We start from the raw sequence: 18,251 nt of genomic DNA on the forward strand, positions 1-18,251 counted from the left end.
ACGGTCAAAAAGTTAATCAAGTAACAAGAGATGGAAGCTGTATAAATGCTCCCACTCCCAATGGTGATGAGCTCAGCGCAACAGTTCAAAAGACATTCACATCCAGCTTCAACCAGAAGTACTGAGTAAGTGACCCATCCGCCCTCCTCCAGAGGCCCGCTGTATCTCAGATGCCGGACTTCAAATAGTTCAATTTACTCAACATATCAAGAAATATCTTAAGACACTGGATGCTGCAAAGGCTGAGGGCATGACAATATTTCAGCAACAGTACTGAAGAATTGTGCCTCAGATTTAGCTGCACCCTTAAATAAAAGGTTCTGGTACATGTATCTACCTGACAACCTGAAAAATTGCCCAGGTAGGAGCTATGCACAAACATCAGGACAAATACCACTTCCATTTTATTCTCAATCATCAGGAAAATTATGGAAAGGATCATCGACAGTGCGATTAAACAGTACCTGCAAAGGAATAACTTGCTCATTGATGCTCAATTTGTGGTTCCACCAGGGCCACACAGCTCCTAACCCCATTTCAATCTTGATCTAAGCATGGGTAAAAGAGCTGAACTCCGGATGAATTGAGTGACTGCCCTTGTCATTAAAGTAGCATTTCTCCGAGAGTGGCATCAAAGTGTGATTGGATTAGAATAAGGATGTTCAGAGAAGGCTCACAAGATGCTAGAATTTAGAAGAAAAAGATTTAATTGAAGAATACAAGATGCAAAAGAGGATTGACAAAGTAGATGTAGAAGGGATGTTCCCCCTTTTGGGGCAATCTAAAATGAGAGGTCATAGTTTTAGGCTAAGAGTGGCGGATTTAAAATAGAGATGAGAAGAAATTACTTATCAAAGGATTGTGAAGCTGTGAAATTTACTACCCCACCTGTGTGGTGGATGCTGAATAAATTTAAGGAGGAGACAGACAGATTTTAAATTAGTAAGAAGTTAAAGGGCTATGGGCAGGAAAGTGGAGTTGAAGCCAAAAGGACATGAACCGTGGTTGTATTAAATGCTGGAGCAAGCTCAAAGAGCTGCATTGCCCACTCCTGCGTCTGGCTCTTATGTTCTTAAGGGGCCATAACAAATCTAGTGTCAATTAGAATCAGGGAAAAATTATTCACTGGTTGGAGAAATATCTAGAACAGAGAAAGATGATTGTGTTTGTTTGAAATTAATTCATCTCAGTCCTTAAAAAAATTCCTATTAGTTTATTCCCACAGATAGAATTTTCTCATGATAGTATCCTAGGTCCAACTGTGTTCAGATGCTTCAAAGACTTTCCGTTCATCACAAGAAGTGGGGATGTTTGCTGAAATTGCATAACGTTCAGCACCATCATGACTCCTCATACTGAAGTCACCTGTGCCATTATGTAGCAATACCCACCATTTACACAATGCACTGCAATAATTCACCAAGAGTCCTTCAACAGCGCATTCCAAATTTGTGATCTCTGTCAACAAGAAGGACAAGAGCAGCCAGCAACATCCACATTCCATGAACAATTAAAAAAATTAAATTGCGTCAGAGTAACTTAAGTAACTACACACAAGGCTTTCTGAGCTCAACCCAACAGCTCAAAAATGAGCACAGATGAGGAAAAGTGAAAAATCCAACTCAGCTGACTCAGGGGAAATATAGTGAAGTCAAACTGAGGATTACAAAGATAATTTTGTGAATAATTATTACTACAGACAATTTGATGTTTTTATTTGAATAACCGACACGTATAACAAAATGTTATGTAATTCTTCAGATATACACATGTATTCACAGTAACCAGGGCCTTTTTAATATCATTATCAAATTTTGTATCACTATGATTCTTCTGTATATCCCAGCTTTTCTATACTGATATTCTGAGATCTTTACTCAGTTCTAGCGATATCATTAATACAGAAATCACGTATCCTTCCCTCTGGCAGTTTTCCATGTTTTGAAAGGCAGTGTCATACTGAATATCATAATCTGTAATTTTAAAACTGGCAGGTAAAACCAAAAGAAAAAGAAAATAACTTGGACACAATATACCTTACATTTTAACTGGAAGACTAAGGGTAGAACCAAATATAAATGTAAATTTTTCCAGCTTACTCAGAGCTCCATAATATTTTTGATCTGTCAGAAGTTTCCTTGTATTTGATTGTACAACAACCATCAGGACACTCCCTTGGGAATAGGCAGAGAGGTTTGAAAGATGTCATAGATATGACAGACAACCTCAAGTAAGAGCAGTTTTGAAATTTCTGCCACATCCTAACTATTAACTGAAACAACTGCTAGGAAATTAAACAGACTGAATATTCGTAAAACTAGAAAGTGCTGGAAATTCATAGCAGCTTAATCGGTGTGGAAGAACAATAGATATGTTCATATCAATTGGAATATTTAATCTCTGTGTTAGATGCAAGTTGATTTGCTGTCTTGATTTCAGATTTCCAGCATTCATGTTTTTCAAGTAATTCATTGTGTGAAATCATTTAGACGTTTCTGAGAAATGTTATAAGGCACTAAATAAATACAAATGTTTCCTTAACATTAAATATGGAAGAGAAAAGTTTAGACTGTTTGATTTTCGAGAATTGGTTGCAGTGGTGCCTCTTCTCCACAGTGTTCACCTATTGGAAATGATGCCAGCTTTCTGTGTCAAATAGGAAGGTGAGGCATCAATTCTGAGATGAGTCAGCAAGGTTGACCAAGCTCGTTTCTCATGGTTTTCACTATATTTTTAATAAAATATTTTTCCATGGCTGGACAATTATTTCCTGCATAACTTCAGCATTTTCTGTAAAAACCTCTAACTTAGTTGTGTGGTTATTCTGCATTAATGAACAAGATGGTTAATGTTGGCAGCATATTCAAGTTTGAAAGGCACCATAGCCATTGTCAATCTGACAGTCACAAACGCATTATGCAGAAGGGGGCTCCTGGTCAGTATTCAAGAACAAGAACCTTCAAACCAATTCCCTTTCTATCCCAGACGGACAGAAGGAAACTCTTGTGCCCGTTCGTGCTCTGGCTGGTAACAGCTAATATAGCACTGAAAGGGTTCTGCCCAGTTGTACACTGGGTAATGTACTTTCCAATTTAGCCATTAGGGAAGCTCATCCAAGTCATTTAAAACAAGAAAATTGAACAAAATGGAACAAGAGACTAAACTGACCACAAATTCAGTGAAAATGCCTCTGTATATGGGCTGATCAAGACTACTGACTTTTACACAAAATAAGCAGCTAGCGCTGCCATTTTGTCTTTGGGTTTCTTTGGATTGTTCCTGCCTGGAGGTCTACGTCCTCTGCCCCTCCCACGTACTCGTCTTCGGCCCCCTCCGCCCCTGTGCATTGGATGCTTCATTTTGGCATATTGAAGCTCAACGAGATTCTGAAACACTGGATCGCAGAAGACACAGCCTGAATGCTGTGTTGCTTCACCAGGCAGTGGTGACTTTGCCTTGTTGAAATCCACATCAACAACTGCAGCCTCGCATACATCACAGGTTTCTGATGATACCTTCACCCTGTGGGCGTTTTCAAAAAAGTGCACCACCACGTTGCATTTGTTACAAGCCATCCTCCACTTGGGGCCTGAGGTGGGGTCAAACACCAGCACACCACTCTCACATTCCATGCACTGGACGATCCCCAGCAGACTAAGTGAATGCTGACATGTTGGATGGGTACACTCATTGCAACCCATTCCTAAGGAAAAAGAAGAACAATCCTGTCACAAAGTAGTCATTTTATATCTCAGTAACATTTATACCTATTTTTATCTAGTCTTGAACACTGAGTACTGAACTCCTGGGATTCAAACTCTGCTTATTAGAGTAATGCACAATATTCATTATGAATGAATTATGATTTTTGGGTCTTCATAATCCCTATGGGTTTTTAGAATTGTATATTTGGTAAAAGATATTAATTTATAAATGTATTATACACATTTCGATGAGGTAAAGTATGGCTAGAGATGAATAACATATGGTTTTGAATGGAGAATCTATTGCCTAGTGACACAGTGTCTTGGAGTATCAACCTAAAGCATAGGTAGCTCAATTCCTTTACCATGTCATAAATGTAAGTGTGTAGCAGTAGTAAAAAACACTAGGGAGCAGTGTTCCCCCAATAATTTTTTTTCCACTGTGCAGACCTCTGTGGATGACAATGGCTTCTTAAAGTGGAAGCCAATGATTCAGCACACAAACTGGCACATATGGAACCTCCTGACGGTCACATGGCTTAGAAGGACTGTCGTGGAAAGGTAATCACTAACTTGTTATGTGGCCACAACAGTTAAAGGTGAGTTTGAGAATGTACTGAGTCAGTGGGGTGCTAAGGGAGGGGGGAAACAGATAATTAAAAATTTCAAACTCTGACAACCAGAAAAAAATGCATTAAAGTGCAATGAAATATCAAAAAATAGTTTACAAATCATATACACTATATATTTTCTATCCCAATTTAAATGACACTAATTTGCAAGTAGAATCCCCTTAAATCCTCACTGTGTCCCCAGTTTTCCCTTCCATGTATAGTTGTTTGTTCTTTTAAGTCTGTGTTCTTCCTCAGTTATTATTTCCCAATTTACTTCATCTTTTACTTCCTTAGGCAGTGTCTGAATTTATCAATTCTGTGCATCAATGTTTAGAAGAGACAACAGATGCATAACCATTAGTTGTCTGTCAACTAAGTTACAATGGAAAATGGTGGTTAAGCTGTGGGTATGACCATTTGCCAGGATTTGGTAGAAGTATAGGAGGCATGCATTATTGGTGCTCCTATTGTAAGGGTGGATATGCTTTTTTCAGTATGTGGTATGTACTCAGCCATTAGGATGAAGGGTCCCAGAAATGATTAATTAATTCCTACGGGCTAGTGGTATTCAGAATGTCAAACAGTCCACTTACAGTCAGTGACTAGGCTCACACATTGACAAGGGCAACCTGGCTGGATAAAATTAACCAGCAGAGGCAGCATGCTCAGGAAAGGGAGAGAAAATGTAATAAGAACAGACATGGAGGATCAGGATGACTTTATGTGTGGCAAACTCACAAAAAGAAAATAACTTGATCAGAGTTCGCCCTGGATTTGACAGATCTCACCTTTCCTCATGTCACGGAATGGTGGGTGATTGTAGCAATATGGACACAGCGGATAACTCTTCCCCCTGGAACCAGATGACCAGAGAACCAATTCAAACTCATCAAGAGGGCACCGGAGCTCTTTGTACAGTTTGATGGTCCCATTCTGAGGTAAGCTATAGGTATCATCGCAATGGGAACAGTGCATCCGACTGGGTTTAGCCTGGAGATAACAATGAAACATTCACAGTACTAATGGCTACTGTTATAATCACAAAGCAAGCTAAGAATATTCTACCACTGAGATTACAGTCTTCAGTCAATGACTATGTGACATAGACTCACAAACTACACAGTGCTAAGTACACTGCCCTGAATTTTCATTGATACACTTGTTGATAGTGAATTTGCATTTTTAACTAAATTACACAACTAAAACTAGTACCTTAAGATATTCATTCACAGATCTAACTATGAAATTAAACCCTGGACAACCATCAATAGATCTGGTAACTACAGAGATATAATCCAGGACACCAACAGACCTGCTAACTGTAGAATAAAGGAACTTCAGAATACAAATACATCAATTATTAAAAGTTATGCATTGGGTAAAGCAAGGTCAATAACAAAAATAGCAAACCAAGCACTAGGCTTAATTTTGAGGGATAGAATCGTGAAGTAGGGAAGTTATGCCAAACCTGTAACAAATTTTGTCTAGATGACACTTTAAAGTATTACATGCAGTTCTGGTCATCACTATCATAAAAAGGGAACAGGTACTGGTGAGGGTGCAGAAAATATTTGCATAATCACACATTGACTGTATCAATCTGATACTTAACAGTTTGAAGAAGTCCCATTGCCACCTCTCATGGTGACTGTGGATGGACAATAAATGGCAGGCTCGCCAGCAACTTGTTCTGTTTTGCTGTATTGAAATTACAACCATCCATTGGGGTGCTTGGCCATGGATTGTGCTGGACCAGTATTAATGATTGGAATTCATATGGAAAGTACCTCTCTATGCAGTAGTGTTGACAGGTGTTGCTCAATAGTTCTGCATTTAGCATTTCAAATATTGAGATGTGTTAATTTCATATAACTAACTGCCAAATAAGAGAAATACCGACATTTGATTGTGACTTTGACTGTGTACTTGATCAAAAATGCTTTAAAAATTACTACATTACAACAAAAAAATTGTATTATAAGATTAAAAGGCAAATATAAAATATCTCAATATGAATGTATTAATGTATCCACTTCACCAGCTAAAGCAAGGGCAGTATTAGTGTTGTGGTAGAGTTCCACACCTCTTGAGATTTATTTAACAAGAAACTTACGCAATGACTAGGCACAGTGTGGTGCTGAGGTGCCGCTCAGTGTAAATGGTGTAGGGAGTGGATGCTTGTGGATGTGCTGCCAAGCTTCTTGAGTGTTGCTGGAGATGCACCCATCTAGGCAAGTGGGGAGTATTCCATCACACTCCCGAGTTGTGCCTTTTTAACGGTAGACAGGCTTTGGGAAGTCAGAAGGTGAGTTATTTACCACAGTATTCCAAGTCTCTGACCTGCTTTGGTAGCCACTGTATTAATAGGGTGAGTCCAGTTATGTTTCTGGTCAATGGTAACCCTGAGGATGTTCATAATGGGGGAAATCACTGATGGTGACATCATTGGATGTCAAGGAATGACGGTTAGGTTGTCTCTTATTCAATATGATCACTGCCCAGCATTTGTGTGGTGCGAATGTTATTTGCTGCTTGTCAGCCCAAGCCTGGATATTGTCCAGATCTTGTTGCATTTGAACATGGACTGCTTTCTGAAAAGCTGCAGATGGTACTAAATATTGTAAATTAATGTTGCAGACACAAAAGTGTATTTACCGTTCCAAGAATCTATCTTAAGATATAACCACTGGATTCCTTGGTTCCTAAAGACAGATATTTGTTAGAGTGAGAATAATAGGATGAGAATATAGTGCAATGCAAGACCATTCAGTCCATCAAATTGAAGCTGGTTCATTCAAAAACCAATCCAGTTATTTCCATTTCACTGATATTTCCCAATATCCCTTGATTTTTTTTCCCCCTCAAAGTATTTAACGCAACTCCCTTTTGAAAACTGCAACTAAATTCATGTCTATTTGAAAATAAATCAACTAATTCCTTCTCTCCTGCAGTTACACATTTACTTCACTAACCTGAATGTACTTCATGAATCGGTGACACCTGCCACAGCGAGATAGAGGCTTGCCTGTCTCAGCAATTGGAGAAAACGACACTTCCATTAATTCATCCATACCTGAATGGAAACAGAACAAACTAAGCAAGGTGGCCACGAGAGGACACTAAATGTTGAAAGATTATTTTCTCATGATTTTCAAAGAGTAAACTTCTTTCAGATTTCCACTGAAGTTCAAACTTCATCCAACAGCAATCATTTCAACTTCTTGACAAAAAAAAAACTTTTTGGACATTTATATGCCCTGTGAAAAACAGAACGCATCACTGCAGGAAAAAGGCAGAATAGTTCCAATGTTTGGACACAAATAATTCAGTACTGTGTTGCAATCCAATCAGACAGAAGTATTCATATGTAAACATGTTTGCTGTCAGCCAAGAATAGCCAGTTCATCTCCACTTGTCACAATCCTGATAAGAAAAAAGGTGAACATGAAGCACACCGAGGAGCTACTTATGATCTAGTGTGTGAACACAGTGTTCAATTTAGTACTGACACAAGCTTGGGCTTGTGCTGCAGCAACTCATTTCAGTAAAGGAAATGACGGGACATGATAAACAGCCCCTTTGAGAGAGAACAACAGACAGATTGCCAATAACATCTCTTCAACTAGTGGAGGGGAAAAATTCGAATGTATGCGCTCTCAGAACAGCACACCACTGAAACAGATCCCACCAGCAGTACACCACTGAGAAAGAACAGTGCAGGTGGAGGGTGCTGTCTGCTCCAACTCAGGGCATCTGTTGAACAAAAGCATATTGGACCCCAGGATGTTCTAAAGTACATTTCAGCCAATTAAATATTTTTTTAAAATGTAGTCACTGCTGTAATATAGGAAACAGAGCAGTTAAGTTGTACATAACAAAATCCTACAAACAGCTGTGATAATGATCAGATCATTGATTCTAGCGAATGTTGGAGGGATAAATTTCAGCCAACACCCTGGGAAACTCTCTCTCATCCCATCTTCAAACAATGATATGGTATTTTTGACTTTCACCCAAGTGAGCATACATGGACTCCATTTAGTATTTTATCTGAAAGACAGACTTCCTTCAGGATTTCACAGGAGCATCAACTTAAATGTCTGTGGTCAAGCCCGTGGAATGGAAATGAATTCCAAAAACACAAGTGTGAGCAACTTAGCCACAATTAACACCTCAAACTTTAGACTGTTAATAATTTTGAACTAAGCACCATGGAGACAAGTTTGGGTATTGGTGAGAAATCTGGGCCTGAGCTACAAGGAACTAAAATTGTGCACTGGCTCAAAACGACTTCTCAATGGGTCAGAAACCATCTCAACATCCTACATGTAATCATAACCAGCAAACTAATCTTTTTGCAGTTTTGCACGGGAGCTCTCAGATGAATTTTAATCCTCTAAGCAAAATTATTTGCAAGTATTTCAGTCAGCGGTTTTTAAAAAAGGGTAGACTGCTGTTGGAATGACTGGGCATGCTTTTTACCAGTCTAGCACGTACATGGAGACAAAAACTACAGAAGTGAATTTCCTGGCAATATACGATGTACTGGGTTAGATGGCAGTTATAGAATTTTCTCATCATTCAAAATCAGTTCATGTGCACTGCAATGTTCACAAGCTTAGGAGGGTTCAGAATATAAGCACAGTTGGAATTGATAACAATACCCATTTTGATGAATTCTCAGTGCAAGACTTTTGATGGAACTACTGTAATTAAATCTTCTCCCAAATTACTTGTTATAAACTAACTTTCACAAATGCTGCCAATTATAAACAAATTTCTACAGACATATGAACTGTTTAAAAATATAAACCTATAAACTCCTTAGAACAGAGGAGATTGAGGCAGTACGATTTAATGGAAATGTACATGATAATGACAGACAGTGTAGAAGCTCTTCTCATTTCACAAGGACTAGATATGAATATTTAAGGTTTTGAGCATGTGACAAAAGGACAATGTGAGAACAAAGCATTTTTTTTAACGCAACAAGTGACAATTACCTGGAACTTGCTGCTCATGAGGTGATGAATTCTATGAAATGATTCTACGAAATGCAGAATTCCTAGTAATACAAATCTGCAGATCAACATATAGGTAACAGTTCAGACCACTGGCTAAATTTTGCAAGGCCCTGCTCCAGCACAGTTGATGTGAGTGCAGAAGGGGGAAGGCTCCATGTCTGAGGGGACCTTTACAGAACACATTCTTGAGACAAACTATTTGAACAGGCTAACAATTAAACATAAGAATTTGTTACAAAATGAATCATCTCAAAACTAAAAATTGTAAAAATCAGTTATACCAGCTATTGAGTCCACAAAATAATGGAACTTCATCTTGAAGATGTTTAGGGCATGCTCTAGGACTGGTGGAAAATCCGCTTTGCCTGCAGCAATGAGACTAAGCTGTTTCTCAACAGCACTGCGAATGGTGGGAAGGACAAGCTCTTGGTCTGTCAAAATATAAAAAGATCATTACCAGCTAGCATTACAGAAAGGTGCATGCCACTGATTAGTAGCTGCTGCTGCAACCCCTGCCCCGCTCCACTCCATCCCCTCAACCTCCTACCCTTCACCTCCATTCTAGCAATTCTCTGCCACCTTCCAACGGACATCGTGATCCTTGATTTGGGAGCAAGGAATTGGAAGTCTGGATTGAGCTTTGTCAATGGACTGCATTTGGGATGAACAGAGTTCAAAGGATTCACAAATTGCAAAGGATATCAGAAACTAATGGGAAAGGTGTTTATTGTTAATATTCACTCTTAGCATTTTGTTATTGGCATCCATAGTTGCCCAGGTAAGGTGGTGACAGGCCGCTTTCTTCAACAACTGGAGAGTAGTGGTTTGCTACAATTGAATGGTTTGCAAAGTAATTTCCAAGAGAAGTTAAGAGATAACCATGTCAGTGTGCAATTGGAACCAAATACCAAGTAAAGAAGATACCCTTCCCTAAAAAAAATGAATGCGCAAGTTGGGTCTTCAAGACAATCCAACCACTTCATAGTTATAACTACGGAATTCAACTTCTCATGGATTTAAATTGGTCTTCTGGAGTAATGGGTGAGCAACAAAACTACCTGCTATAGTACTGTGCACATGTACACTAACCATTTCCATACGTGTCACCATAGTGCAACTGCATAATAGCTGCAAAGAGAGACCTGGGTGATCAGATCATGAGATTGTCTTACCAATGAAGATTAATAGTATCCAGTATAGGAAAACTCAGAACAAATAACTTGTCAAAAATAAAGGTTGCTTAATTTTGAAGGAATTGAACTAAGTAAATAACATAATGTACATGAGCTGCTCTTGTGTAGTTTCCAGCCGCCTCTAAAACTGTTAGTGTTCCAGAAGCAGACCAACTGTGAACCTTCTCACTGCTGGGAAGCGTATATCATTCTTGAGTACACAACTAACACACCTCTGTCAGTACAATGCCAGCTGTGGCCTATAGCGAATGTTCAAGTTGTCTTTAGTCTCTAATGGTCTCTCAAGGGGTTGCTTTGGCTATATTTATAGTTCCCTGTCGATGCATGGCCTAGATTTGTTGCCTCACGTGATCCTGGAACACAGCACACACTGTGCCTAGTCATTGTGTGAGTTTCTTGTTAAATAAATCTCAAGAGGTGTGGAACTCTACCACAACACTAATACTGCCCTTGCTTTAGCTGGTGAAGTGGATACATTAATATATTTATATTGAGATATTTTATATTTGCCTTTTAATCTTATAATACAAATTTTCTGTTGTAATGTAGTCATTTTTAAAGCATTTTTGATCAAGTACACAGTCAAAGTCACAATCAAATGTCGGTATTTCTCTTATTTGGCAGTTAGTTATATGTAATTAACACATCTCAATATTTGAAATGCTAAATGCAGAACTATTGAGCAACACCTGTCAACACTACTGCATAGAGAGGTACTTTCCATATGAATTCCAATCATTAATACTGGTCCAGCACAATCCATGGCCAAGCACCCCAATGGATGGTTGTAATTTCAATACAGCAAAACAGAACAAGTTGCTGGCGAGCCTGCCATTTATTGTCCATCCACAGTCACCATGAGAGGTGGCAATGGGACTTCTTCAAACTATTAAGTATCAGATTGATACAGTCAATGTGTGATTGTGCAAATTGTTACTGATGTAGCTCTTTTACCATATTAGGTAGTACTCATTGTGAGGTGATGAGACTCATCCAGAAAATAAGAAACTGGGCAACCAAGAGTATTATATTACAGTTGCAAACTATGTAAAAATACTAAAAGGGCATGTGTTAGTACAGTAGTAGAGATAGTAGGAACTGCAGATACTGGAGAATCTGAGAAAACAAGGTGTAGAGCTGAACACAGCAGGCCAAGCAGCATCAGAGGAGCATGAAGGCTGATGTTTCGGGCCCAGACTTTCTTTGGAAATGGGGGAGGAGAAGGGGCTTCTGAAATAAATAGGGAAAGTGGGGGGGGGTGGCGGATGGAAGATGGATAGAGGAGAAGAGAGATAGAGAGGAAACAGACAGGATTGCGACTGGGAGGTGCAGTTGTTTAGTGCGAACCAAGCGTAGGTGTTCCCCGATGTAGAGGAGGCCACAATGGGAACGGCGGATACAGTATACCACATTAGCAGATGTGCAGGTGAACATCTGCTTGATGTGGAAAGTCTTCTTGGGGCCTGGGATTGGGGTGAGGGGGGAGGTGTAGGGGCAGGTGTAGCACTTCCTGCGGTTGCAGGGAAAAGTGTCGGGTGTGGTGGGTCTGGAGGGGAGTGGAGCGGACAAGGGAGTCATGGAGAAAGTGGTCCCTTCAGAAAGCAGATGGGGTGGGGAGGGAAAAATATCTTTGGTCAGATTGCAGATAGCGAAGTGTTGGAGGATGATGCGTTGGATCCGGAGGTTGGTGGGTGGTACGTGAGGATGAGGGGGATTCTGTTTTGATTGTTATTGCAGGGAGGTGGTATGAGGGATGAGTTGCGGGAAATGCAGGAAACACGGTTGAGGGCGTTCAGGACCACTGGGAGGGGGTGAAGTTGTGGTCCATGAAAAACTAGGACATCTAAGATGCATGGGAGTGGAATACCTCATTCTGGGAGCAGATGCAGCGGAGGCAAAGGACTGGGGAATAAGGAATGCCGTTTTTGCAGGAAGGTGGGTGGGAGGAGATGTATTCTAGGTAGCTGTGGGAGACGGTGGGCTTGAAATGGACATTGGTTTTTAGGTAGTTGCCAGAAACAGAGACAGAGAGGTCCAGGAGGAGGAGAGAGGTGTTAGAAGTGTTAGTGCTTAGTTCGTACCTAAACAACTGCACCTCCCAGTCGTGAACCATTTCAACTCCCCCTCCCATTCCTCAGACAACATGTCCATCCTGGGCCTCCTGCAGTGCCACAACAATGCCACCGGAAGGTTGCAGGAACAGCAACTCATATTCCACTTGGGAATCCTGCAGCCCAATGGTATCAATGTGGATTTCACAATATTCAAAATCTCCCCTCCCCCTACCGCATCCCAAAACCTGCCCAGTTCGTCGCTGCCTCCCTAACCCGTCCTTCCTCCCACCTATCCCCTCATCCCACCTCAAGCCTCACCCCCATTTCCTACCTACTAATGTCATCCTGCCCCCTTGACCTGTCCGTCCTCCCTGGACTGACCTATCTTCTCCCTAACTCACCACCTAAACTCACCTTTACTGGCTCCATCCCTGCTGCTTTGACCTATCTGTCTCTTCTCCACCTACCTTTTCCTCTATCCATCTTATATCTGCCTCCCCCCTCTCCCTATTTATTTCAGAACCCCCTTCCCCTCCCACATTTCTGAAGGAGGGTCTCGGCCCGAAATGTCAGCTTTCCTGCTCCTCTGATGCTCCTTGGCCTGCTGTGTTCATCCAGCTCTACATCTTGTTATCTCTTATGTTAGTACACTATTTCTGAATGTTAAATATGGGATGTTACACTTTTTTCCTTCAATTTCAACTTTACCAATTTTGTAATATCCATGGACGAGGACAATGCCAAGGTTTGTAGGCTTCAATCTGCGGCCACTTTCCACCGTGACATAGTTGCGTTGACAGATATTGTTGATATGGACAGGGATACTGGCATCCGTCCCTAAGCATGAAGAATAGACAGACATTTTTTCAGTAAAACATTTCCAAATCAAGTGTCAGATAAAGCCTTCAGGGCAGTCAACTTACAACCTATATAATTTCACCACTGGGAAAAACTCACAGCTAAGGCTTGTGCCTTGTTGGGTCTTTTGTCACATGTTGGATGCCAAACTCTGTGTTTAAGTTCAAGTCAGACTGGTTATCTAGGAGGCAAAATCAGTGACTTCCACCAGCATTCTGACCCACAGATCCACTATCAGTGAGGATAGGTAACTGCACCTACTCCACAGTAACACTCAACACTGGAGCCCCCCAAAGATGCGTAAACAGCTCTCTACTGAACTCCCTGTACACCCACAACTGTGTGGCCAAATTCCAAAGGAATGCCATCTACCAGCTTGCTAATGTCACCACCGCAGTGGGATGGATATCTAACCACCATGAGTCAAAATACAGGAGATTGATGGTTTGATGACATGGTGCAATGTAAACAATCTGTCTCTCAAAACTGGCAAAACTAAGGAGCTGATCATCGACTTCAGAAAGAAGGGAGAAGAACATGCCCCCATCTACATCAATGGAACTGAGGTGGAGAGAGTGAACAGCATCAGGTTCTCAGAGTGGCGATAATCAACAACTTGTCCTGGAGTTGCCACGTAAACGTGACAGTCAAAAAGACACAACAATGCCTTTCCTTCCTCAGTTGGCTTAGAAAATTTGGCATGTCCAGAACGTCCCTCACCAACTTCTACAGATGCACCATAGAAAGCGTACTGTCCTGGTAAAGCAACTGCTCTGCCCAGAATCATAAGAAACTACAGAAGGTAGTGTACACAGCCCAGACCATTACAGAAGCTGACCTTCCATTATGGACTCTAGTTACACAGCTCACTGCTGTGGAAAGGTGGCCAACACCATCAAAGACCCATCGCACCCTGGTAGTGTCTTCCTACAACCTCTTCTGTCGGGCAGAAGATACAGAAGACTGAACACTTGCGCAAACAAGTTCAGAAACAGCTTTTTTTCTGGCCATTATCAGACTGCTGAATGGATTGTAGCCTTAAATAATGCAACTTGCAACGTGACCAGTATGCCTCTAAGTCTTTTTGATCTGTACATCCCGCTGTGATCTGCCTGTACTGTTCATGCTCAAAGTTTTTCACTGTATTTTTGGTACGTGACAATAAATCAATCAGTTGATAAACAAACCTGATTTTCTTTTAATTGTATCAAAGAATGTGGATGTCACTTGCTATACCCGCAATTATTGCCCAACCCTAATTGCCCTGGGGTGGTGGCAAGCCGCTTCTTGAACCACAGTGATGTTAAAAAAAGTTCCACAGTTTTGACCCAGAAACTGTGAAGGGTCAAAGTTGTTTGCCATATAGTTTGAAGTCAGGATTGTCTGTCATTTGATTGTGGCCTTGTAGGTGGTGGCGTTCTCATGCTGTTATCACCCTTGTCCTTCTAGACGATAGAGGTCACACATTTTGAAGATGTTGTTGGGGGAACCTTGGTGAGTTACTGCAGTGCATCTAGTAGATGGTACATACTGCTGCCACTGTGTGTCAATGGTGATGGTAGTGAATGTTGAAGTTGATGCATGGGGTGCCACTCAAGCAGGGTGTTTCGTCCTGGATGGTGTTAAGAGTCTTGACTGTTGTTGGACCTGAGCTCATTCAGACCGTTGGAGAGTATTCTATTAATCTTAACTTGAGCTGGTAGATGGTGGATGGACACTGGGAAGACAGGAGTAAGTTTATTCCTCACCACAGAATTCCTAGCAACTGACCTGCTGTTGAAGCAAGAGTGATTATATATATGACTGGTCCAATTCAGTTTCTCATTACCACTGGAAAACCCAATTCAAAAAAGAGGAGATACCACAAGCTGGCCAAGGTCTTCGCTTTGACAATTAGAAATTAGTAATTTTATTGCAAGAAAACTCCCTTTGTAAACTTTTTCTTTTGGATAGTTATGAAAAGTTTTGATCTTTCTCACTTAAAAAAAAAATTCATTGACCTCAAGTTCTGAGAGCTGAGCTTTGAGGATTTAAACAGACCTCCTAAGGTTTGTTTGGGAATTTGAATACAGGTAGAATTGATATGAACTGTAACACCATTCTTTAAAACAGTGCAAATAAGAGCAAATGTGCATCATTAGAGCCTCTTCATAAAGCAACATCCATTCTATTTTATAAAGAGGCAAATATCAAAAACCTAATTGTTTTTCTAATTTCCATTGAACGTACCTAACGGAGTAATTGCTTTGACTGTTACTCATGCTATTTACAAGACTAACATGTCACTGGAGTGTTTATAGATGTGACTCAACAGATAATTGGACTGAATCTTATACAACAAATGTTAGGCCAACTGCTGTGAAAATTAAACAAGAGTCAATGTATTTATTTTTCAGCTCCCAAAAGGAGCTTCAATTGACGTCAGAAAAATTGAATGTTTGTTTCTGCACAACAAAACTGAAAGTTAACTAAAAACTAATGTCTTCTCCATTACAACTCAAGAGATATTAAAAATTCAAAGCCATGCCAAGTTCTGGAAGCAAATGGAGTAATGTCTGTAAGTTCAATCTGACTAGATTTCTAATGTGACACATGTACATCATTACCTGGTTCTGACCTTTCTGAATAAAGCAAGATCTATTGTTAGACCATAAATAATAAAATGTGAGGCTGGATGAACACAGCAGGCCAAGCAGCATCTCAGGAGCACAAAAGCTGACGTTTCGGGCCTAGACCCTTCCCGAAACGTCAGCTTTTGTGCTCCTGAGATGCTGCTTGGCCTGCTGTGTTCATCCAGCCTCACATTTTATTATCTTGGATTCTCCAGCATCTGCAGTTCCCATTATCTCTATTGTTAGACTATTAGTGCTGGTATGCATAAGGGTTAATCATGGACCAGTTACTCTCCAAAGTGGACAGAGTTGGTAGAGCAAGTCAGTTCTGCTGTAAACTAGATTCTTAATGGAGAGGTCAGCCTCATTGAAATGGACAGATTAGTAATGGGACTGTAAGCCCAGATGCAAAACTAAACGAGTACTGTGACAGTCAAATCTAAAACAAATGGGTTAGTAACAGAATGGTCAATCGATCAGCCTGGATAACAGTCTTAGTTGTCAACTTTCATATAAGAGAGGATCTTTAATGAGATAATCAACGAAAATAATAGGTCAAAATTGGGAATAGTCTGCACTGAGAATGACTGTCATTATTAATATTATCCTCAGTGCCAGTAAGTACTGGATAATTAGGTAATTAAATATTAGATAATCAACCCTGACACAAACTGTTATCTATAGTGTACTCCATTAAAACATTGACTGATAATGGCGCATCTTATGAACAGGGGCTAACGAAAGGAAGGTCAGCTCTGATAATGAATGAAGGCTGTGAATTCACCTAAGAAATTTAGCTGATACAAATGCATTGGTTATGGGACAGCCAGGCTTGATAATTGATGGGGATAACTGATAAAACATTAGTCCTAATATGGACAAGGTTGAGAATGGAAAAATGAATGAGGTCCTACAACAGCCAAGGCAAGTTACAGTAATAAAATTAGAAAATGCTGTTCAGGCAATATCTGTACAGACAAAACAACCTTAACATTTAAGATCATTATCCATTCATCAGAATTGACAAAATGTAGAAAAATAAAAGGTTTTCAATACATGCTGAGAGTGGGAGGAGGCAGTGAGGAGTAAAGGACAACAGGAAAGATATATGGATGTGAGTTTGCTCGCTGAGCTGCAAGGTTCATTTTCGTCGGAGGCTCACTGATGATTTTGCCTAGAATGGTGACGAAACGTCTGAAAACGAACCTTCCAGGTCAGTGAGCAAACTGACATCCAGAACCTCAACCTGAGCTACAAATCTTCTCAAAACTCGCTAGGAAAGATATATGATAGGATGGAAGGCAGAAGAGATAGATTCACAAATGGATTGATAGGGTAAAGGCAAAAATTGGTGGCAATGAGGCTGCTGAGGAAATGACAAACAAACTCCATTACAACAATAATGGTTGTGAACGGATGCCAGAGGGTAAGCATGAAGGAGATTTAAAATGATACGCAATTAGAAACTCATTCTTGAGGACTTAAGACTAGCCAGTCCTGACTTTAGTCATGGGACAGTGATCCACACAATAGTTGAAGATTTATAAAGATGGTCAGCTCAACATATTAGTTATAAAAAATCAAATTAAATTTGTGGAGATCTCTTGAATGCTGTGAATACTTGGTTTTGTTTTCCCTGGAACAGAGGTGGGGGAGCAATCTGATTGAAAGTCTACAAAATTATGATAGGCATAGACAGGGTAGATTGTGAACATCTTTAACCCATGGCAGATGTGTCTAAGACCAGAAGGCATAAGTTTAAGGTGACATGTAAGCAGTATAGAGGGGATCTGAAGGAATGCGCTGCCTGAGAGGGTGGTGCAGACAGGTACTCTCAGAACATTTAAGAAACATGCCAGGGCATTGTGAGCTATGGACAAAGCGAAGGCAAGTGGGACTAATGTAGTTTGGGTAATTGTTGGTTAGCACTGACATGGTGAGCTGAAGGGCCTGTTATTATGCTGTATTATATATATATATATATATATATATATATGACTATGAGTAGTAGACTACACATACCAAACTAGATGAATCAGGGAAGAAGTCCAAACTGTGTTTCAAACCTCTCACATCAAAAGCATCTACAGCACAATATTCAAGCAGACAGAGGATATCATTGTTTCAGACCATTGTGCTATGTGGATCTATGGTGCTTTCTGATCAATTGGTTAGAAGTATTTTATTTATCA

General features: G+C 40.3%; 1 protein-coding gene across 2 annotated transcripts in view; it reads right to left on the reverse strand.

The window, feature by feature from the left end:
- Positions 1-1,675: 1,675 nt before the first annotated feature.
- Positions 1,676-18,251, reverse strand: part of top3b (DNA topoisomerase III beta) — a 72,673-nt gene continuing 56,097 nt past the window's right edge. For both annotated transcript variants that reach the window (XM_048556545.2, XM_048556546.2), the window contains 5 exons: positions 13,298-13,426; positions 9,624-9,773; positions 7,291-7,391; positions 5,107-5,308; positions 1,676-3,703 (listed from right to left, as the gene is read on the reverse strand). In XM_048556545.2, the coding sequence (XP_048412502.1) occupies positions 3,222-3,703; positions 5,107-5,308; positions 7,291-7,391; positions 9,624-9,773; positions 13,298-13,426 (1,064 nt within the window). In that variant the 3' untranslated portion in view covers positions 1,676-3,221. The remainder of the gene's footprint in view (positions 3,704-5,106; positions 5,309-7,290; positions 7,392-9,623; positions 9,774-13,297; positions 13,427-18,251) is intronic.

This window comes from Stegostoma tigrinum, chromosome 26 (genome assembly GCF_030684315.1).
Source record: "Stegostoma tigrinum isolate sSteTig4 chromosome 26, sSteTig4.hap1, whole genome shotgun sequence".
NCBI lineage: Eukaryota > Metazoa > Chordata > Chondrichthyes > Orectolobiformes > Stegostomatidae > Stegostoma > Stegostoma tigrinum.